The 23,653-nt window shown below is 44.5% G+C and overlaps 1 protein-coding gene across 1 annotated transcript; it reads left to right on the plus strand.

Moving 5' to 3' along the window:
• The first annotated feature begins 5,731 nt into the window (after positions 1-5,731).
• On the plus strand, positions 5,732-21,789 carry NKRF (NFKB repressing factor). The gene is made up of 3 exons (XM_081793910.1): positions 5,732-6,440; positions 17,597-17,727; positions 18,799-21,789. Exons 1-3 carry the CDS (start codon positions 6,175-6,177, stop codon positions 20,754-20,756), a joined length of 2,355 nt encoding a protein of 784 aa, XP_081650036.1. The 5' UTR covers positions 5,732-6,174; the 3' UTR covers positions 20,757-21,789.
• The last annotated feature ends 1,864 nt before the right edge of the window (positions 21,790-23,653 follow it).

Raw genomic sequence — 23,653 nt, forward strand, 5'->3', positions numbered from 1 at the left:
CAATGTGTCCTCTGCAACCTGTTCAACTGTTACTATAGCACAAACACAAAAGCAGCCATAGATAACTATGTAAAAGGACTGAGCATAGGCTGGGTGCCAATAAAACTTTACTTATAGATACTGAAATTTAAAATTCAAGCATGAGGGGCGCCTGGGTGGCACAGTTGGTTGAGCGTGTGACTTTGGCTCAGGTCATGATTTTGTGGTCTGTGAGTTCGAGCCCTGCGTCAGGCTCTGTGCTGAGCCTGGAGCCTGCTTCAGATTCTGTGTCTCCCTCTCTCTCTCTGCCCCTTCCCAGCTCGTACTCTGTCTCTGTCTCTCTCTCAAAAATAAAGAAACATTAAAAAAAATAAAAATAAAATTCACGCGTGAATTTCATTTTCCCATGTCCTGAATTATTGCTGTTGATTTTGTCCAACCATCCAAAAATGTAAAAACCATTCTTAGCATGAGGGCCTTTCAAATGCAGGCGGTGGGACCGGTTTGGGCCTGTGAGCTGTAGTTTGCCGACCTCACCTCTAATGCATGTTAGTGCTTAGTGATGCATCAACGAACCCAAGGGTATTAGAAGTAACTGGCCGGTCGAAAGAAATCAGAAATAAAGACAAACGGCTGAACACTTAATGCAAGGTAGTTGGGGGGGGGGGGGCGTGGGGGATGGGTTTAACTAAAATGTGCATACAGTTTTGCTGGAGCATCGGTGGGGCCAGGGGCCTGCTGTGGCCATGAGGGCGTGCTCCTGGGGCACTGCTGAGCAGGTGACAAAGCCAACTGCTTCTAGGGAGAGAGCTGGGCCCCTAGAACCCTCAACAAAGACCTAGCAACCAGGGCTCCAGTTGTAAGCCCTGAGATTAAGCAGTACCCTCTGCTATCTGAAATGCCCCCACTTAGGGAGACTCCTCTCTTTGCTACAAGCACAGCTTTCTTGCAAAGCCACTCTTTTCAAATGTGGGCACCCCTTGAAAGAGTTCTGTATCAGAACAGTGGTACCTCACGGTGGTTTTGCTGCCTGGTCCTACCTTACACTGGTGTCTCTCCAGATCCTGCACCACCTCCTAGCTTGTTTGGTTTGGGCTTTAGAAAGTCCCTGCCCTGGGCTCAACACCTGTAAAAAAGTATATGTCTATCTGTTATGTATAGACTTGGGGCCAAACTCCTTATTTTGGGTTTGGGCTTAACCTACTTGTGCTCAATCTAACAATAAGGATATACTGAACACCTTCTGTGGGTGCGGCCCAGTGCCCTATGCTATGGGGGATACTTTTGCATGAGATCCAGTTAGATTCTGCTTTTGAGGAACTTACAGGCTAGCCGCGTCTCATCTACTCAACCAGATGCTTCGATCCTTCCTGATACCCAGTCTTCGTTCTAGTCCCTCAGTCTGCACAGGCCTCTCCTGGAGTTACAGAAACTATTTGGCGACTTTGTCTAAAATATCCTCTACTGATTTAGATCCTGCTTTCGAGGCTCAGGCCCTACCTTCTCCTCGACATCCTTCTTGACCCCATCCACGTATCCTGATCTCTTCTCCATTTTCAAACTTGCTAGTTGAACTCTTATCTTTGCTGCCTCCTGCTTCAGAGACATCCCTCCCCAAGAGATGTTAAGCTTCCTAAGGGTAGGAACATCATTTATAGCGCTTCAGAGAGCCCAGTAAAGTTGGACACACAATAAAAAGTAATTAAGAGGTAGCTAGATTGAGATTTTTTCAGCAAGGTAGGGAGTTATTTCACTTTTCAAACGTTTAATTTTGGAATTAAATTATGAGAATACTATAAAGTATATCCACATACTTGAGGCACCTGGGTGGCTCAGTCAGTTAAGTGTCTGACTCTTGGTTTCGGCTCATGTCGTGATCTGATGGTTTGTGAATTCAAGCCCCGCAATCAGGCTGTTAGCACAGAGCCTGCTTGGGATTCTGTCTCTCCCTTTCTCTGCCCCTTTCCTGCTTGCTCGCTCTCTCTCTCTCTCTCTCTCTCAAAATAAACAAACTTTAAATGAGACAAAATCTTAAAAAAATAGATTATTTTCATTTTAGGTCAAGGTGTTGCCCACTCTCTCCACTATATAATTACTGGGGCTTTTCCCCCCTTCTTTGCTACTAATAATCGGTGGGGGGAAACCATAAGTTCATGCACATATCCTACTGCTCCTCAAAAATCCCCCCCCCTAGATTTAGCATCTATTGATAATTCTTGCCTGAACCAATCTGCAAAATGACGATTTTCCAACTCGAGCACTCCCTTCATCTTTACTGGTCAGCACATAGTAAGTGAGGGCATTCCCTTCTCCCACGTTACTTCTTTATCTACTTCGTATCGCTGTGGACTTAAGGCTTCCTATTTTTTCAATAGTTCGTTGCTGTCCTTAATAATTTTGATGCTCAAATTACCAAGAGTTGATCAGTGGGAGCACTCAGCTATTGCTTTTGATCCACTAGGAAACATTCCGCAAGAGGATATTGTAGTGCAGACTACTGTGGTCAAGAATTTTCGGTGATCTAATTTCTGGGGTCGTTTATGGGGGTGGGGTAGGGCCAGGCTCCAGGTTTCCCTCTTTTCATCCCTCACTGACTCCCCCACAGGAAAGGGCAGGGAAAGGACAGCTCAGAGCTGTCAGAGTGTGTGTGTGTGTGTGTGTGTGTGTGTGTGTAGTGTAAAGACAGTGGCAAGGGCCTGTGTTAGAGCAGAGAAAGATGATGGAGGAGAGGACGATGGATGATTACACCAAGTTTCTGGATCATTTTAGGATTGTGATGGCTGCCTTGGGGCACCTCGGTGGCTCAGTCGGTAAGCATCTGACTTCGGCTCAGGTCATGATCCAGTGGTTCATGGGTTTGAGCCCCGCGTCAGGCTCTGTGCTGCCAGCTCAGAGCCTGGAGCCTGCTTCGGATTCTGTGTCTCCCTCTCTCTCTGCCCATCCCCTGCTCATACTCTGTCTCTGTGTCTCTCTCTCAAAAATAAATAAAACATTAAAAAAATTGTTTTAAAAGATTGTGACGGCTGACTTTCTCATTGCTCCCTCCCACACCTCCCTTCAACCATTGTTCAGATAATTCTGCTTAGAGGTTTCAGCTCTTACTCACTGGGCTGAAGACAGGTTGGCTGAAGGATTTTTTGATCAGAAGGATTACCAGGGAAAGAAGGTCATGGAATATCATGCAAGTTTTTGTTTCGTTTTCTAGAGGATGGAAGTGTTTTTTTCCATAGTGGGAATTACAAATGGAATCCAGTTATGGTGGTCCCAGGGGAAATGGCCCCTAACATCAGTTTCATTGCCTTTCATTTTTTTTGTAAGTTTATTTATTTTGAGACAGAGAGAGCGGGGGAAGGACAGAGAGAGAGGGAGAGAGAATCCCAAGCAGGCTCTGCAGTGCAGAGCCCGATGCAGGGCTCAAACTCACGAAAGGCAAGATTGTGACCTGAGCTGAAGTCCAACACTTAGCCAACTGAGCCACCCAGGTGCCCCAGCCTTTCATTTTATAACCCAAGTTCAAAACTCAGACTGCAATTATTTGTTGCTATATGGTGGGAAAGCTTTAATCCAAGCTGAGAGGAAGGAGTTTTTATTTTTTTCAAATCTCTTTCTAGGAGAGATGTGTATTGAATACAATGCTGATTGTGATAAAAGTTGGCAGTTTAGGCTGAAATTAACCCAGCTGTGAAATAATAAATCGGCTTAAAATGTAAGCTCCAAGAAAATGAATTTCACGAGATTGGGACAATGGGAAGAGCCTTCATTCATTCAGCAATTCATTTAATTCAACAAGTACCTATGGAGCGTCTACAGGAGCCAGGTGTTGGTGGTGCTAAACCGAAATGGATGAGTTCCTTGTTTTCATGGAGTTGCCATTGTTGGGGCAGGGCGGGAATAGCCAACCTGTACAAAATGAATTTCAAAAGGTGATACATTCTGTGAGGAAGAAGAAAAAAACAAAGCAAAACAAACTCAGGGCAGTGCAAATGACTGGGGGAGCACTGGCTAAGGAGTCAGGTGACCGAGATTCTGATCTCAGCTTGGCCGGGAACAGTCTACACCCTTCAGCAAGTCACTTTACCTCTCGGGCCTTATTTTTGTGACTCATACAAGGGTGACTTGAATGTATGAGCTCTGAGCTTCCTTCCTAGTATCCTGTTCTCTGACTTGAAGACCACCATGACGTCGATAAATCTGAATGCTTACCATTAAGAAACCAAGTGCACTCTGTGTAATGGGACAGACGTGGAAATAAATCATTATGAAACTGTAAAAAGTGCTATATCTTCTTAGTCCATACACCCCTACACATAAGATGTGTCACGCAATGAGAAATATGTCATCTAAAAATATATACAATTTAGGGGCGCCTGGGTGGCTCAGTCGGTTAAGTGCCCACTTTTGATTCGGCTCAGGTCGTGATTTCACGGTTGGTGGGTTCCAGCCCCGCATCAGGATCTACACTATTTGGCATTCTCTCTCCGGATCTCTCTTTGCTTGGGATCCTCTTTCTCTCTTCTCTCTGACCTGCCTGCTCATGCTCTCTCTCTCTCTGTCTCGCTCAAAGATAAATAATATTTTGAGCGCGCGAGAGAGCACCAGTGGGGAAGGGGCAGAGAGAGAGAGAGAGAGACATAGAATCCGAAGCAGGCTTCAGGCTCTGAACTGTCAGCACAGAGCCCCACGCGGGGCTCGAACTCACAAACCACAAGATCATGACTTGAGTCGAAGTCAGATGCTTACCCCACTGAGCCAACCAGACGCCCCTAGATAAACATATTTTTTAAGTATGTCATTTAAAGACTTAAAGAGGGCAATGGGTCAAAGTCACCTCATCCAATGGTCCTGCCAGCGGGACGTTGAGTTTTCCGCAGGACTATTTCCCCCCCACCAAGACTGTAATCAGTTCTAGGATAACAGAAACACCCCTGTTCCTTTTTCCTTTGTATTTCCATTATATTGAGCATACATTAGGTGCTGTGTAAATTCCCGCTGAGAGACACTCCTTGATTACTTGAATAGCGCCGGTTGGCGGCAGACACTGAGGGAAGAAGCTCCACAGGTAGAGTGACACATTTCACTCCAGAGTGATTCAGCCATTTGCTACTGTGCAGCTTTCCCCCCCCCTCTTCTTTCGGCCCCTTTTGGAATGCACTATGTTGCGCGTTTTAAATCGGTACATGGTATACGGAGTTGCTTGCAACTGCGGTCAGCACCGTGTCAACATGGTGTCTCCATTTGTCCGCAATTGGAATGGCGTACGGACGATACAAGTGGCCGGCTTGAGACACACACGGAGCTGTGGATGATTTTCTTTGCAAGCGTGACCTTTCCCCTACGTTTTCACAATAAAATACAAAGCTAATGACGCACGGGGCAGAGGTTTTCAAGCTAGCCTTTGAAGAAAAGGCGCCTGGGCGAGCTGACTTTTTTTTTTTTTTTAAGTGTGAAATCCAAACCTAAGTCCCTCCCCAAAGGGCACGGTCCCACTGTCGCACCCGCTCGGAAACCCAGGCCAAAGCGTCGGCCGAGCCGTCGTGCCAGCAATCGTCAGCCGGCGCCTTCCAGGGATTTTACGGACTCAAGTTCCCGAACGTCGGAGAACCTTCCAAAATTCCCTTCCCGAAATCCCCGCCCCCCGCTCGTCTCCGTAGTGCGTCAAAGGCCCGTAGTCGTCATAGGAGGAAAAAAAAAAATGTACGTCGCGCGAGATTCGGCGACGGGATTTCGAAGTTAGGGAACAGCCGCGGCGCACGCGTACTGGCCTCACAACCTCGGGGCGGCACGCGGGTAGGTAGGCTAGAACCCAGAGGAGGGGGAGTAGAGCGTGCTGGTGTCTCCCCCGGTCGCCGCGCAGTGTGTGGGTCTGCGGGTCGCTGGAGGTGCGGAGCACCGGGCCTGGCCTGGTCTCCCCGGTGCGCGTGTGACTGCGGCGGGCGCCGTCCTGCGCCTCCGAGAGTTGGAGGAGTGCCGCGGGCGTGCGCCCCGGCGTCGGAACGTGAGCGCGTGCTCGCCGTTTCCTTTTTAACGGTCGCCCCCCACGCACACACTCCAGTCCCCTGAGAGTTGGTCTTCGCGCCTCGGCGCACCCCCTCCTCACCCGGCCCCTCCCACCGACCCCCCCCCCCACCCCGTTCCCGCTCGCTCCTGGTGGGTAGCCGGCTTCATCCCCGGGGTCCCTGCTTGGGGGCGGAGAAGATGGCTGGCGGACGTCTGCTGTTGGGGGGCGACTTCCTGTCGCCGCCGCCGCTGCCCCCCCTCCCGCCGCCGCCGCTGCCGCCCCTCCCGCCGCCCCCGCCCGAGCCAGTGCTGGAGCAGTGGCGCTATAGCCACGAAAGTGACTGGCAGTGGGCTCTGCGGCGCAGCTTCATCTGTCGGCACCTGCACAGCTATCCCGGGGCTGCCCTGGACCAGCTCCTCGCGCTCTCCGCCGCCTGGACCAACCACGTTTTCTTGGGCTGCAGGTGAGGAAGGTGTGAGGGTCGGGTTACGGACCGGGGTAGGGGGCCCGGTGATGGGGATCGGGATAGAGACGGGGGCAGGATACGGATGAGGACTTAGAGGCTGGATGGAGATTGGGAGGTGCTGGAGGACTCCAGAGGGTTCGGTATTGGTCTGGGGGGTTGGCCGCGCGAGGTGGTAGAGGGTGCGGGAATCGCGGGAGCAGCTCCTCCAGGACCAGGGATGGAAATAAAGCAGCACCTGGAAGACGACTGATGAGAGGTGGTCATTGTGGTGGTGGTTTGGGAGGGCGTGGGAAATGACGAACAGCAGAATCTCGGACCTGCGTAGGACCTTCCAAGGATGCGGTAGCCGCAGAGATATTCGACAGTCGGGGCTTCGAGGGTCTGCTGGGCGGGGGGGAGGGGAGGGATCCCTGCTAGTCTCCTCCTGACCACTCCCTCTTTCCAGCCCCATTAAATAAAACAACACCAGCCCCCCGGCGGGGTTTTACTGTGTTCTGCTGGGGAGGCGGTTTGTATGAGGTCTCTTAGCTGCAGGGTCCGCCTTGCGTGTAGATTTGCGCATAATGTGCCTGGACGCAAACAAAGAGATGGGTATATCTATTCTAAAAATGGATTGCTCTCCTTTCACCTTACATGTGATCAGAAGGATTAACATTTGGCCTGTGGGTGAGGTTTTAGGGGTGTGGGTGTGTGTGTGCGTGTGCGTGTGCGTGTGTGTCTGTGTCCGTGTCCCTTTCCTAGAACCTGGTGCATGTTCTGAACAGGCCTCTTTGAAAGCTCTTTGCATTCAATGGAGACTGCAGTATGGTTCCAACGCATTAAAACAAAACAAAACAAGACTTCTTGGACCTGTGTCCTTCGGAACCCCCCAAACTAATCATTCCTTTGGTAGACTTGAGAGGCTTTTTTTTTTTTTTTTTTTTTTTTTTTTTTTGACACTTAGGGCTTACGGTGAATTTTTTATTAGGATGAGAAATTGTGGAAAATGATCAGATCAAATTCAGCCAATTCAGTTCTAGGAATGACCATAACAGATACAGAAAAATAGGATTGTCCACATCTACCCTTAATTGTTGAACGTAGTATCCAATATATACTTTGTTTTGCTCACTATTTTTTTCCTATCTTCTCTAGGTTAGTATAATTTCTGCCTCCAGAGACAATGATTTCACTGGAGGAACTGGTTACAACTGGGGAAGCCTCAGTTATTAATTTAGATAAATCTAATTGACTTTCACTTAACAATATTACTGTTTGCAGTTGAAAATGTACTTTTATCCTGTAATTATAGATCTCCTTGATATCATAGAAAGTCCCAGGAAATCTGAATCCTGAAGAAAAAATGTACATGGGGGAGAACAGCTATCCTTTGTGTTAATAATAAATCTTACCTTCTCTCTAGAATGTGAGCTCCTTTGGGGAAGAGGTCTTTCCTTTCTTGTTCACACCTTTATCCTCAGTGCCCAGAAGAGTGTCTTCTGCGTAATAGCCACTCAGTATATGTGTGGAGTGAACAGATGAATATAGCTTTATACTGTACAAAATGTATTCATTATTTATGTCTCTCATTTACTACAACAGCCTTGGGAATTAGGTGGTGTCTCATTTTTACAGCTAAATCAATGGAGGCCAAGAAGTTAAGAGACTTTTCCAAGGTCCCGCAGTTGGGGCCAGTACCCAGGTCTTCTGATGCTCTTTCCACTGAGACACAGCTGCCATATTTGGGAAGGATGGACCAGGAGTGAGAGCAAGTAACTGACACAAGTCACATCATTATTATATCTCAGGATTTCGTTCCAAGAACAACAGCCCTTTATGTAACTAGGGCATTAAACAACACAAAACAGGCCAATGGTAGTTGGTGTTAAAAGCTCAAGCATTCAGGACATTTTGTGTGTGTGACATCATTCTTCATCATGTCACATTTTAGTTAAGTCAGTTCCATCCATACAAGAATTGCCATAACATTATCAAATAGCTTAACTGAAGAATAATGTTCGCATTATATCTTATCACATAGATACAGGAGAAAGGGCAAAGGCAAGAAAGAATCTTGGAAGCTAGGGACCAAGTGCCGTTTTCCACTTGAGTCAGGCTTTATGTTAGCTGTGATCTTCAGGTGGGTAAAATCTATATTCCAGTACTTGTTAAGGTTGATGTTGGCAGAGCTCATTTTCTGGTCTCTTCCATGAGAGAAGACTGCTTTGTCGAAGGAACTGCAGAATACATGGTGAAACAGCCCGTTCTAAATTTAAATTGTTAATTTGTTGTTGTTCAAAGTTCGTCCTTTGACTTTTAGAACAGGTTGCAGATAATAGCACTTTTATTCCCCCACTGGAGGACTTTCTGTGTTCTGTTTTAGTTGGGGCTGAAATAACTCCTCCTAGGTCAAGGATAGCTTTGAAAACTTCTTGATCATAAGACCCAGCCAGGAGGAGCTCCCACATGATCAGGGAGGCAAACCATGTTTCATTCCTTTTGGTAATAGTAGTGATTTTCCCCACAACAAGCTTGAGTATCTTGTAACAGTGGTTCTCAAACTTAAGCCTCAGAATCACCTGTCAGGCTTGTTAAAACACAGATTGCTGGGCCCCACCCCCAGAGTTTCTGATTCAGGAGGTATGGGGCAGGACCCCCAGATTAGCATTTCTAACAACTGCTTTATAGGTGACACCAGTCCACACTATGAGAACCACTGCTTTATAGGATAAGCAATGTTTTCCAGTCAGCTTTTTCATCATTTTCCGGGCAGCCAGGAAGCTCAAATAGCTGAAATTATTTCTCTTCACTCTTATTTGTCTCTTTCATAAAAGTAAACAACCTCTCAAGATTTGTTTCTGCAAGCAATTTCTAAGATATGTCCTGTGGCTAAAGAAAAGTTAGCACAGTCTTCTAATCAACTGCACGTACAGCACTTATATAATTGTTTGTATGAATGCCTAGGGAACCGTGCAGTGTTTTACTTAAAAACTGTAGATAATGCAACAACCATATTTAATAAAGCAGAATGTTTGGTTAAGTGGAGCATTCTCTTTTCCAATCGTTCTTCATCGATAGGATCAGAAGAAGAATCCTGGCCTATTGATCTTTGATGAGATGGTAATAGGAAAAAATATATCTTAAGATGAAACCAGGTGTGCCACCTTGATTATTTGTCTCTTGTTGATAAGAGACTGATTTCTGGAAGGTAGGTGGCCAGTTGCGTTCACGTTGTGAAAATAACTTTGCACGTCGGTAGCATGCATCAGCCACCAGCTAAAGAAGTGGGAGTGGGAGCTTTCAAAAGATTGATCAATAATCTGGTTGTGTGTTATTCACTTACGATGTTAGGAGTCTTATTAATAGTTTTGAATAAATAATTTTATACTTGGGAATTCTGATCTTTGCTTAGTTTTGAAACCTCAGCTTTTTTTTTTATTTTTGAACCTAGTAGAGCAATTTAATAATTTTTTTTCAATTTTGGAGGCATTGAGGCACCTGGATGGCCCAGTCAGTTAAGTGCCAGACTCTTGATTTCGGCTCAGGTCATGATCTCATGGTTCGTGAGTTCAAGCCCTGTGTTGGGTGCTGTGCTGACAGTGTGGAGCCTGCTTGGGATTCTCTGTCTCCCTCCCTCTCTGCCCCTCCCCCACTCACTCTCAAAAATAAACATTAAAATATAAATAAATAAAACTTTGGAAGCATTGCTGAATGTTTGTTAAATTTCAAGTGCCACTGTAGATCTTAAGTATGCACCTATCTTTTTTTCACAAATGTAAAATTCATGGGGCACCTGCCTAGGTGTCTCAGTTGGGTAAGTGTCCAACTGTTGATTTTGGCTCAGGTCATGATCTCATGGTTTGTGAGTTCAAGCCCCGTATCAGGCTTTGTGCTGACAGCATGGAGCCTGCTTGGGATTCTCTGTCTCCCTCTCTCTCTCTGCCCCACCCCTGCTTGCTTGTATGCTCACGCTCTCTCTCTCTCTCTCACTCTCTCTCTCTCTCTCAAAATAAATAAATAAAAAGAATGTAAGATTCATAAGGTGAAATGTTTTTGTCTGTTATAAATCCTCTTTATGTATGCCAGGCATGAGGGGACTTGAATAATGTCCTGATTTCCAAAAGCTTCGTACATAATAAGCTGTCTTTGAAAACTCTAAAAACCTGCTGAGGTTGTTTGGTTTTGTTTTTTAAGCATTTATGATCAAGTGGGTAAATTAATAGACATAAATACGCATGCATCTTAAAATCACTTGATTAGATTTGCCTTAATGACCTTTATTTACATCATGGTCTCTCCGTAAGAGAATATTGTATAGCCATTAAAACTCATGTGGTAATGACGTAGGAAAAAACTTATTGTAAGTTAAGAACAACGCCGTCACCCCACCAGATCGCATATAGATGATCTGATAGGAATTTTTTGGGGGGGGGTGGTATGGAAAGCATAAAAAAAGGAATAAAAAGTAAACTCCAAAATGTTAATGAAGTTATCAGTGGTTGAATTTGCAGGTGCTTTGCTTGGTAGGTTCTCTAAAATTTCTGGAGTAAAGGTGTTACTTAAATCTACAGAGGTGCCTGGGTGGCTCAGTCGGTTAAACATCCAACTTCAGCTCAGGTCAGAATCTCACAGTTGGTGAGTTTGAGCGCCTGCATTGGGCTCTCTGCTATCAGCGCAGAGCCTGCTTCAGATCCTCTGTCCACCCCCTACCCCTCTTCTGCTTTCTCTCTCTCTCTTATAAGTAAAATATTAAAAAAAAAAAAATGTGTATATATATATATATATATATATATATATATATATACCTACAGAAAAAATATAATGGAAAACAGTAATGAAAGCTTTACTGGCTTGGCTTATTTACAATTTGTGGAACCAGGGGCACCTGAATGGCTTCATCGGTTGAGCGTCCGACTTCGGCTCAGATCATGATCTCTCGGTCCGTGAGTTCGAGCCCCATGTCAGGCTCTGTGCTGACAGCTCAGAGCCTGGAGCCTGCTCCGGATTCTGTGTCTCCGTCTTGTTCTGCCCCTCCTCCACTCACACACTGTCTCTCCCCTTCAAAAATTAAATAAACATTAAAAAAAAAATTCAGGGGGCGCCTGGGTGGCTCAGTCCGTTAAGCGGCCGACTTCAGCTCAGGTCACGATCTCGCGGTCTGTGAGTTCGAGCCCCGCATCGGGCTCTGTGCTGATGGCTCGGAGCCTGGAGCCTGCTTCCGATTCTGTGTCTCCCTCTCTCTCTGCCCCTCCCCCGTTCATGCTCTGTCTCTCTCTGTCTCAAAAATAAATAAAACGTTAAAAAAAAATTATAAAAAAAAAATTCAGTTTGTGGAACCAGGGGTGCCTAGGTGGTTCAGTTGATTGAGAGTCCAACTCTTGATATCGGCTTAGGTCATGATCCCGGGGTCATGGGATCAAGCCTTGCATTCGTCTCCATGCTGAGCATGGAGCCTGCTTAAGATTCTCTGTCTCTCTCTGGGGCACCTGGATGGCTCAATCAGTTAAGCATCTGACTTCAGCTCAGGTCATGATCTCATGATTCATGGGTTCGAGCCGTGTGTCAGGCTCTGCTGACAGCTTGGAGCCTGGAGCTTGCTTTTGGATTCTGTGTCTCCCTCTCCCTCTCTTAAAAAAACAAAAACAAAAACAAAGATATCCTCTCTCTCCTTTCCTGTCTCTGTGCCTGGGTGGCTCAGTCGGTTAAGCATCCAAGTGCAGCTCAGGTCATGATCTCATGGTTCCTGAATTTGAGCCCCACATTGGGCTCTCTGCCCCTCCCCTGCTTGCATGCATGCTCTCTCTTTTTCTCAAAAATAAATAAACGTTAAAAAAAATTTTTTTAAAGATTCTTGGGGTACCTGGGTGGCTCAGTTCAGCGTCTGATTTCGGTTCAGGTCATGATCTCACGGTTTGTGAGTTTGAGCCCCACATCAGGCTCTGCGCTGACAGCCTGCTTGGGATTCTCTCTCCTTGTCTCTCTGTCTCTCCCCCACTCATGCTTGCTAGGTCTCTCCCTCAAAAATAACTTAACGTTAAAAAAAAAGGTTCACCCCTGCTCACGCGCTCGTGCTCGCTTTCTCTCTCTCTCAAATAAAAATAATAGGGGCTCCTGGGTGGCTCAGTTGGTTAAGCAGACTTTTGATTTCAGCTCAGGTCTTGATCTCATGGTTTGTGGGATTGAGCCCTCCGTCAGGCTGTGCACTGACAGGGCAGAGCCTGCTTGGGATTCTCTCTCTCCCTTTCCCTCTACCCCTCCCCTACTCGTTCTTGTTCTCTCTCTCAAATAAGATAAACTTAAACAAAGTAAGAAGTATTTTATGGGAATGCAATCCTAAGGGTCTTGTTAAAGACTCTAGGTTAATATTTGCATTGTTCTCTGAAATGTTGAGAGTTAGGGACTATACAGTCTTTCCCGTTATTATTTGAGCTGGTTGGGTTTCCTCAGTGTTATAACTAATACTAAGCTGTCTGTGTTCACAACCTATGCAAAGGTTTATTTTTATAGCCCATGGGTGATGTTGAATTTTGTGGCAGATGTAATGAACAGGGAACAGCAAGTAGGTATAATTATTACTACTGTTGGAAGAAACCCGAGACAAAAGTGAATGGAATGAGCACCGGATGCATGCCATTTACAGCTGTACAGCATATTTGGAATCAGGCTGGAATTGAAGGTCTGGAGGGTATGCCTGGAACTCAAGGTGAGTGGCTTGAGTATAGTACCAATTCAGGTAGCAAAAGTGGCATTTCAGGTTTAAGATTTATAGACTTTCATTTTCACAGTCATTTGTGTTCATCCTCTACCTTGGAAATTGAACTCCCAAATATGGATGGAAGTGATACATAGAAAGTACAGCGTTTGAGGCTCTACTTTCTGCTGTTTCGATAAGAGTAAGTGAACACAAGGTTGCTCTTGGCATTTCAATACCGGTAGCAGCAGCAGTAGCAATTATCGGTGGAGAGTGCAGGTTACGACTGAGCTGGCTTGTGGTAATCTGTCTGTGAAGGCTGCCGCGTCTCGTGCTCCGCTTTGCGAGGAAAGCTGTCCGATGGGTGTGGAACCAGCTGTGCCAAAAGTGGGAAACGTTACCCTCCTTCAAGTTCAGAACCTATTCATGTAAAGGGGTGATAGTTACTCGTATTCAGAACTTTCTTCCCAAATGGCACCCAGAGTCTCTCTTTTGGTCATTGGCCAGGAAAGGCTCTCAAGGTAGGAAGGGTGAGTAGGTCCCCATGATAACAAAAACTTCACTTGAGCCCGTATGTTTGTTTCTCTGCAGTTATATGATAGTCTGTCAAGCAGCCAATCTACTTTATAAGGAGCCCTTTTAAAAATCGTTTTGGGGCACCTGGGTGGCTCAGTCGGTTAAGCGTCCATCTTCAGCTCAGGTCATGATCTCACGGTTCCTGAGTTCAAGCCCCGCATCGGGCTCTGTGCTGACAGCTCAGAGCCTGGAGCCTGCTTCGGATTCTGTGTCTCTCTCTCTCTCTCTCTGCCCCTCCCTGACTCCTCGTGCTGTCTGTCTCTGTCTCTCTCTCTGTCTCTCTCTCTCTCGCAAAAATACACATTAAAAAAATTAAAGTAACACACAAAAGTAAAAGACCTTAATGGACCTCCACGTGCCCATCACCTGACTTCGGAAATATCAACAGTCTGTCATGCTGTCCTTCTCCTTTCATCTATTATGCCCCCCGTTCCTTGTGGGAGATAGTCTGGAGTATATTAAAATCTTGGGGTACCTGGGTGGCTCAGTCAGTTGAGCGTCAGACTCTCAATTCTCTCTCTCCCTCTCTGCCCCCACCTTGCACTCTCTCTTCTCTCTCTCTCTCTAACTAAATAAACTTTCCAAATACTTCAGTATCTATCTGTATCAGATAATTTTTTTAATTTATGTTTTTTAAGTTTATATGTTTGAGTGAGTGACGGAGAGAGAGCAGGGAAGGGGCAGAGAGAGAGGGAGAGAGAGAATCCCAAGCAGGCTCCACACTGTCAGCACAGAGCCCGATGCAGGGCTTGAACGCATGAACTGTGAGATCATGATCTGAACCGAAATTGAGTGAGATACTTAACCAACTGAGCCACCCAGGCACCCCAAGAATTTTTAAAAATAGAGTTATAACGCCATTATTTACACTCAACAAAATGAGCAATAATTTCTTAGAATCATCCAATGTCCATGTTCAGTCTTCTCCATTTGTCTCAAAATGTATTTCTTTTAGGATTTTAAGTAATCTCTACACCCAACGTGAGGCTCGAACTCACAACCCGGTGATCAAGAGTTGCATGCTGTACCGACTGAGCCAGCCAGGTGTCCCTCAAAATGTGTTTTACAGTTGGTTTGTTTGATTCATGGTCCAGACCAGGTCCATACGTTGTATTTGGTTGATCTGTCTGCTTTAACCTGTAAACCCATTCCCCTGTCCTTTTTATTTTCACGCTATTTGATGAAGAAATTGGATTGTCACATAGTGTTTCCTTCGTTCTGGATTTGGCTGGCTATGTTCTTGTGGTGATGTTTAACATATTCCTGGGAATTAGGGGCTTGATTAGGTTTGAGTTCGACTATTTAGAGGGCCAGAATACTTTATAGATAGTGCTTTGAAATTCCTGTCATCACGTAAGGGGACACATGTCTGCTTGTCTCATTTTTCGTGATACTAAGATTATAAAGTTCCCATCAACTTTTTTGAATTGAAATTTTCATTGAGATCATTGTAGATTCACATGCAGTTGTAAGAAATACTACAGAGATGCCCTGCGTTCTTTAATCAGTTTCCCCAATGATAACGTTTTGCAAAATTATTGTGTAATATCACAATCAGGATAATGCCTTTGTTCACAATCCACTGATTTTATTCAGATCCCCCCAGTTTTACTCGTACTCGTGTGTGTACTCAACTTACTTAGTTGAGTACAGTTTATTACATGTGTAGGTTTGTGTAGCCACCACCATAGTCAAGATACTGAACAGTTCGGGTGCCACAAGGATCCCTCTCCTGACCCTTTTATAAGCACATCCCTTTCCTTGCCCCTCATGTGCAATATCGTGTGTATCTGTTTGTTCCTTTTTATTGCTGAGTAGCGTTCCGAGGTGCGTATGTACCAGAGCTTAACCACTCACCTGTTGAAGGACTTTTGGGCTGACTGCAGGTTTTGGCTGTTACAAATAAAGCTGCTGTAAACATTCACGTACACGTTTTTGTGTGAACATGAGATTTGATTTCTCTGAGATAAACGGCCCGAAAAAAGTGCAGTTGCTAGGTCCTGTGGTAATTGTGTGTTTAATTTTGTAAGAAACTTCCAAGTTGTTTTCTAGAATGGCCATTCCAGTTTACACTCCTAGCGGCAGCGTATGAATGATCCGCATTCTCTGTGTCCTTGTCAGCGTTTGATGTTGTCGCTGTTTTTCACTTAGCCATTCTGAGGGTGTGTTGTGATACCCCGTTGTGGTTTTCAATTACATGTTCTCTGATGATTAATGGTGTTGACCGTCTTTTTGTGTGCTTATTTGCAGTGCGCCTGTCCTCTTGGTTAAATGCTGTTCACGTCTTTTTGTTCATTTGTAAATACATATTTTTTACGGTTGCATTTTGAGAGATGTTTGTACTAGATACTCGTTTTTTGTCAAGTGTGTGGTTTGCAAATAGCTCTCCCAGTCTGTAGCTTGTCTTTTCATCCTCTTCGCAGGGGCTTTAATTTTGATGAAGTCCTTCTTTCCAATTTTCCCTTTTATGGGTCATACCTTTGGTGTCCAGTATGAGAACTGTTTGCCCAGCCCTAGATGCTGAAGATTTCTCCTGTATTTTTAAATCAGTGTTGTAGTTTTACATTTTACATTTAAGTACATGGTACATTTCAAATGAATTTTTGGATGAGAAGTAAGGTTTAGGTTAAGGGTTTGTTTTAAACATGTACTCATTTTTGGGGCGGGCGCAAGGGGGGAGGGGCGGAGAGAGGGCAACAGAGGATCTGAAGCGGACTCTGTGCCGACAGGCTGACAGCCCGATGTGAGGCTCGAACTCACGAACCGTGAGGTCATGACCTAAGCCAGAGTCGGATGCTTAACCGACTGAGCCAGCCAGGGGCCTGTAGGTTGAGGTTCTGTTTGTCGCCTAGAGATGCCCACTTACTCCAGCACCCTTGGTTGAAAATGCTGTCCTTCCGCTGTTGAGTTGCTTTTGCAGCTTTGGCAACGATTAGTTGAGCGTGTTTCTGGGAGTTGTTTTTTGGATTCTTCCCCGTCAACTTTTTACCTGATAGATTTAGCAGCCGTTGCTGATTATTTCTTAGTTGCTCAGAGGTACGATTTATACAGGAAAATTCCAGATAAATGCTTGCTTTCTTCCTTTAATACTACCTGTTTTGGAATAATGACTTGATTCCCTTACTGATGCTCAAGTTGTCTCACTTTGCCGGTAGTAGTGTATTCAGATTGGCTTCTGAGTCCATTTGACACAACCCATGAGGTCTTTCATAGCTTTCTTGTTTCCAAGCACAGTAATCTCTCCCACGTTCATCTTGTACGTTTCCTGCTCCAGACTTGGAATCAGCCATTCCTCTAAGGACCCCGGTTCCTTTTTGTGGGAAATGGCAGAGACCACAGTCTGGATGTTAACAACCCAGCCACTCTTAACACTCTTAGTACTTCTGTAAATATAGAAAGTGGTTATTTACATATAGTATACATATATGATAGAAAAAAATGAATCATGAGTCTATATGAGTACTTGCAAATCAAAGATAAGATCTTCCCCTAAATATTTTAAAGTTTATTTATTTATTTTGAGAGTGAGAGAGAGTGCAAGTGGGTGGAGGGGAACAGAGAGAGGAGAGAGAGAATCCCAAGTAGGCTCTGCGCTGGTAGTGTGGGCCTGAATTTGACGAAGTGAGATCGTGACCTGAGCCGAAATCAAGAGTCAGACGTTTAACCCACTGAGCCACCCAGGCGCCCCCACTTAAACTTCTTGATTTTATGTTTTGTGTCTTCTAATGAAATAACATAATTACTCCTTTGATAGGTAAATGTTTTAGAGTAGATTCTTCAGTTTTATAGCCAAGATGCTCTGTTGATAAGGTCCTCTGGGAGCAATTACAAGATTGGCTCATTTAGAAGCTTTTTTCAAAACGACATTCTTGTCTGTTTTAACCATAGATTATATTAATTTAAATAGGTACAGCCCACGCCTGATGGAAAAAATTCTGCAAATGGCTGAAGGTATTGATATTGGGGAGATGCCTTCATATGATCTGATGCTGTCCAAACCTTCCAAAGGTCAAAAACGTCACCTCTCAACATGTGATGGTGAGTATGCTTGTTTCTGGAAGGTGGGATTTGAAGAAACGACATGGCTTTTTCAGAATGATATGAGCGTGGTATGTGATTTTAAATAACATGGGTAACATTGGACTTACGTAAAAGAGTTTTAACTTTTAGTTATGTACAGTATTTTGTTGTTGCTGTTTTTCCCGAGGATGCTAAATAGAATTGAAAACTAAGAATATACTGAGGTCACACTATAATGCTATCCCTGAAGTCCATGCCATGGAACCTCCCTCCAAATAGAAGAGCCTTATTACTCTGATCATTAGAACATCTAAGTAACTAAATCCTCCTGGATGGGTCCAAGATGGACCAGCTTTCTACTGAACGGTGTTACAGGGAGGAAGCTCTGGTGTCTGCTATAGCCTCGACAGAGAGTTCTTCCGTAGCTTTAAATTCGATGTCCCCCATAAATCATTAGTTCCCAGCTCCTGTTTGTTCTAGAAATGAAACATAGCAAACCGCCCTTTTGTGCTGAATAGGTCGGAACTAAGATTTTGACTTGAAAACCTTTGGGGTCTTTTGATAATTCTTATTCTTTGAGTTTCAGTCACAGCTCTGTAGAGAACGATCACAGAGTCACTCACCCCTGGTACCAAAGAGAGAGGCTGTGTAAACGCCACTGGCCGTCATCTCTTTTGCATCAGAGCCATCTGTTCCATTTGCAGGTTTTCAGAAGGGTGCTTGTCAGCACAGGTGGTGTGAGAGTATACTGGAACTACCTCTTCCCCAGTGCACTTCACCTGTGCTTGAGCTCATTGGCTACAAAAGTTTCCACCGGTCACGTGTGGTGGTGCCCTGCGTACTTGATGCGGTGGCATATTTTCTATCAAGGTTCTTCCCTTACACTTAGGACAGGGAACATCCGTCCTTATGCTGGAATCCTACGTTGATCCTTGAGTCCCTTTGCCTAGATGACCTGAAGTTTTTGTGATGGGAAGTATCTTGTACCGACAGTGCCACTTGCAGATAATACAGTTGGTACTCTTTTCCTGTTTGCTTCTTTTGAAATATTCCCTCCTTAATGAATTGTAAATTTCACTCATTCTGTAGGTCAAAATCCTCCTAAAAAGCAAGCCGGTTCCAAATTCCATGCGAGACCTCGTTTTGAGCCTGTACATTTTGTAGCTAGTAGTTCAAAAGACGAAAGACAGGAAGATCCTTATGGCCCTCAAACAAAAGAGGTAAATGAACAAACACATTTTGCCAGCATGCCGAGAGACATCTACCAAGATTATACTCAAGACTCTTTCAGTATACAAGATGGGAATTCTCAGTATTGTGATTCATCGGGATTTATTTTCACAAAAGACCAGCCCGTAACAGCCAACATGTATTTTGACGGTGGGAACCCTGCCCCGAGCAGCACATCACAGCAGGCAAACTCTCAGTCAGCTCCTGAGCCTTCACCGTCACAGACATTTCCTGAGTCAGTGGTAGCTGAGAAGCAGTATTTTATTGAAAAATTAACAGCGACTATCTGGAAGAACCTTTCTAATCCAGAGATGACTTCTGGATCTGATAAAATTAATTACACATATATGTTAACTCGGTGTATTCAGGCATGTAAGACAAATCCTGAGTATATATACGCTCCTTTAAAAGAAATCCCTCCTGCTGACATCCCCAAAAATAAAAAACTTCTAACAGATGGTTATGCTTGTGAAGTTAGATGCCAAAATATCTACTTAACCACAGGTTATGCCGGCAGCAAGAATGGGTCCAGGGATCGCGCCACTGAGCTAGCTGTAAAACTCTTGCAGAAACGTATTGAAGTTAGAGTTGTCCGACGGAAATTCAAGCACACGATCGGGGAGGACCTTGTGGTGTGTCAGATTGGCATGCCTTCCTATGAATTTCCTCCAGCTCTGAAACCACCAGAAGAGCTGGTGGTGCTGGCCAAAGATGCTTCTGGGCAGCCGATTTTTAATGCTTCCGCCAAACACTGGACCAATTTTGTCCTTACGGAAAATGCAAACGATGCCATTGGCATCCTTAACAATTCTGCCTCATACAACAAAATGTCAGTTGAATACAAATACGAGATGATGCCAAATCGCACGTGGCGTTGTCGAGTGTTCTTGCAAGATCACTGTTTAGCTGAAGGTTACGGAACCAAAAAAACAAGTAAGCACGCAGCTGCCGATGAGGCTTTGAAAATCCTTCAGAAAACACAGCCCACTTACCCATCTGTCAAAAGTTCACAATGCCAAACAGGTTCTTCACCCAGGGGATCTGGAAAGAAGAAGGATATAAAGGATCTCGTAGTTTATGAGAATTCTTCGAACCCGGTGTGCACGCTGAACGACACCGCTCAGTTTAACCGGATGACGGTCGAGTACGTGTACGAAAGGATGACGGGCCTCCGATGGAAGTGCAAGGTGATCCTGGAGAGCGAAGTAATCGCAGAAGCAGTTGGGGTGAAGAAAACCGTCAAATACGAAGCTGCCGGAGAAGCTGTAAAGACCCTCAAAAAGACCCAGCCGACCGTCATTAACAACTTGAAGAAAGGAGCTATTGAAGACGTGATTTCAAGAAATGAAATCCAGGGCCGCTCAGCAGAGGAGGCTTACAAACAACAAATCAAGGAAGATAACATAGGAAATCAGCTGCTGAGAAAGATGGGCTGGACGGGTGGCGGGTTAGGTAAATCTGGCGAGGGCATTCGGGAGCCCATCTCCGTCAAAGAGCAGCATAAGCGAGAAGGGCTTGGTCTCGATGTAGAGAGGGTGAACAAAATCGCCAAGAGAGATATCGAACAGATCATCAGAAACTATGCCCGCTCGGAGAGCCACACGGATTTGACTTTCTCTACGGAGCTGACTAACGATGAGCGGAAGCAAATACATCAGATTGCCCAGAAGTACGGTCTTAAGAGTAAGTCGCATGGGGTAGGCCACGACAGGTACCTGGTGGTAGGTAGAAAGAGACGGAAGGAAGACCTCCTAGATCAGCTCAAACAGGAAGGCCAGGTGGGGCATTACGAGCTTGTGATGCCTCAAGCAAATTGAGGTGTTGCTAATTTATTTTGGAAATGCCCGACGAGGCAGATTTGTGAATTAAAGAAATGCTACATGTCCTGACTGCAGAGTATATTCATTCTTAAGATGTTTCACCTTGTTCATTTCATATAGTGCTTTATTAGGTATTGGAACCCGAAGAATTCGGTCTGCTTGTATTAGCTTCATTCAGCAGAGGATACTGTGCGGTTATCGTTTGTGTCTCTGATATCGCTGTGTCCCTCAGATTTTACTAGTTTGTACAAAGCAAGAACACACTTCCAAATGGAATTTCACCCCGAGAAAGAAATTCTCATTTGAAAGGGCATAGCACAGCAATCTGCAACAATACATAAAGTTGATATCGACGACGATAAAACTACCGTCTTAATTCCAGACTTACTGAAAACGTCAAATCGTTTTGTATTACTATTTTCATCTTTGTGTGAAGCCAGTTACAGAATGTTTAACAGTAAATTGTGCTGTACGTGTAAATGTCCTTACCGACTAAATGATGTAAAACTTTCTTAAAGTAATTTTAGTGTTCCTTTATTTATAACTTCTACCATGTGGTTTCCAGAATATTGAAAGTGATTTACTGTATCTTGTGATATAGGAGTTTTAACCAATTCTAGTTTTCATGCTGAGAGAGCACTACTTGAGAGCAGTTGAAAAGTTTCAAAAACTTTGATTCAGTCTGAAGAAAGGAAGCTGGAGCTGTTTGTTCTTGGTGCCTTGCAGAGAGACTCACAGCAACTCTCCGTTATAGCTTTTTCACACGGTTTGGACGTACCGCACGTCCAAGGCGGCCACAACCGTGGTAGAACTTGGTAAAAGACTGCAGATACATTGGTGCTTTGATGAAAAGGTCAGTTGGCCGGTCCCTCTCTCAAAAAGCTTACCAAGCCCCAAAAGCCAACTTTGTAACATATTTAAAACTGCTATTTTCGCTTATTTCTGGAATGTAAAAAAAAAAAAAAAAAAAAAAAAAAATGTATAAAAAGAATTAGCATATGCTTCCTGAATAAAAAGGAGCCAAAGTTGATCAAAATGGTGGCGTGCTTATTTCCGGGCAGCAGCCTAGTGGCGACACTTTGGATCTTTGGAGGGGGGAAGTGGTGTTTGCACAAAATATTTCCACCCCAGAGCGCATGTGGATGAACATAAAAGGACTTGGCAGATACGAACAGCTAGCCAGTCACGCGTCACGTTTTCCTATGGCCCAGCCTGCTGGCTGCAACCAGATCTCAGGCTGTTTGTTTACTTTTACGTGATTTGGGTTTTGTATCTCAGAGCAAGTATTAATATTTACAGTATTACTATTCAGAGAGGACTATTCATATCGATAGTTAAACACTCCAACGAAATGACAGGGCAGTTAGGTGGCTCACAGTGTCTTAAAACGTTTAGCACCGTATCTGAGATGCAGTCGGCCCACCATAAACAGTAATTTCCTTTCCCCTCTATTTTGCATGAAGAAGCTGTCCATGGTAGTTAAACCGATATTTTAAACATATAAAGGGATTCACTTTTACACCTGGATCTCCATCTTTTAGTCACCCACGGTGATTAACTGTGTGTGATGTTTGCTTCTCACTGACTCCCTTTCTTCCTACAGTGGGTGGCCTTTCCTGACGTTGGTAGAAAGAGCAATGAGGTGTGCGTTCTGTTTTGGCCCTTCACATTTTAACAATAGCAAAGGGAACAGAAGCCGGCATGTTTATGGATTTTACAGGATTTTTTCTTTTTTTTTCACCCCACAAGGCTCATGCCAGACTTGAGAAGCTGCGGTTCAGCTAGTGAGTTGGAAAAGCCAGCCTTCGTTCCCTTGAGTAGGAGTTGGCTTTGGGGAATCAAGGGGTGTGAGAGAACTCCTTTCTCTCTTTACATTGCTTTCCTCTTCCCAGCATGATTTTGGGGGCGGGGCTGGGTGGGTGGGGTGGGAAGTAGGGAAATGCTATCTATGAATCTGGTTTACTTAGATGAAGTTCAACGGAACAGAATATTAATGTGGTCACAGTTAAGGCTCCCAAATAATTGGGCCAAATGTGTGTGTGTGTGTGTGTGTGTGTGTGTGTGTGTACCTATACATATATATGCATACGTAGACAATTTGTGTGTGGAGGGTGAGGGACAAGTATATATTTGGTTCTGGATTTGAGGGTCCAGATTTCCTAACTTCTTAGGTTAGCTTTGCTCTTGATGTGGAATTAGGGTGAAGTCACTTACCTCTGTTTGAAAATAAAATCTGTTGAGAAATGGGTTTAATGAGAATGAGCTGTTGGACAACCTTGCTGCTCTATTTTGTCCCCATTCTGTTGGCTCCTGTATTTTCCCTTTCTTCAAAATTGCAGTCCTTTTTAACTCAGTACCTTTGCTGTAAAACCAGCACGCATGCATGAGCCGCTTCAAGTTTTATTTGAATTACTTAAATACGTTATACTGAGGAAGTAACTCTGTCAGTTATATATAGCCTTGAGTCTCACAGATTCACTTTCTAGATTTTTCTCCTCCCCTTTGATTGCAAAATGAATGGGAATTTCATGCATTCTGTTGGGATTCTATTTTTAGTAGAATACAATGCATTCACTTTGCTGTGAGTAACCCCTGAAGCTAGAGATGGGTCCTAAATAAATAAAGGACTCTTGATTACAACTTTGGTTCTTCCTCATACCCCCACCCCGGTATCAGCAGGTGCAGAATTGAAGACTCAAGTTCAAATCACACTGTCATTTTATAAAGAGATCTCCAAATCTGTTTTAACTTGTTGGTTATAATTATATGCAGGCAGCCTGTGGCATTTGTAAAAAAAAAAAAAAAAATTTGTAAAGAAAAAAAGGCAAATTAGCATTAAACGTTTGAATGGTTCTTGTAGTGCCTTTGACCTCGAGATATGATGCTTTTCAGAG

The sequence above is a fragment of the Panthera onca genome, chromosome X (genome assembly GCF_046562875.1).
Source record: "Panthera onca isolate mPanOnc1 chromosome X, mPanOnc1 haplotype 2, whole genome shotgun sequence".
Taxonomy (NCBI): domain Eukaryota; kingdom Metazoa; phylum Chordata; class Mammalia; order Carnivora; family Felidae; genus Panthera; species Panthera onca.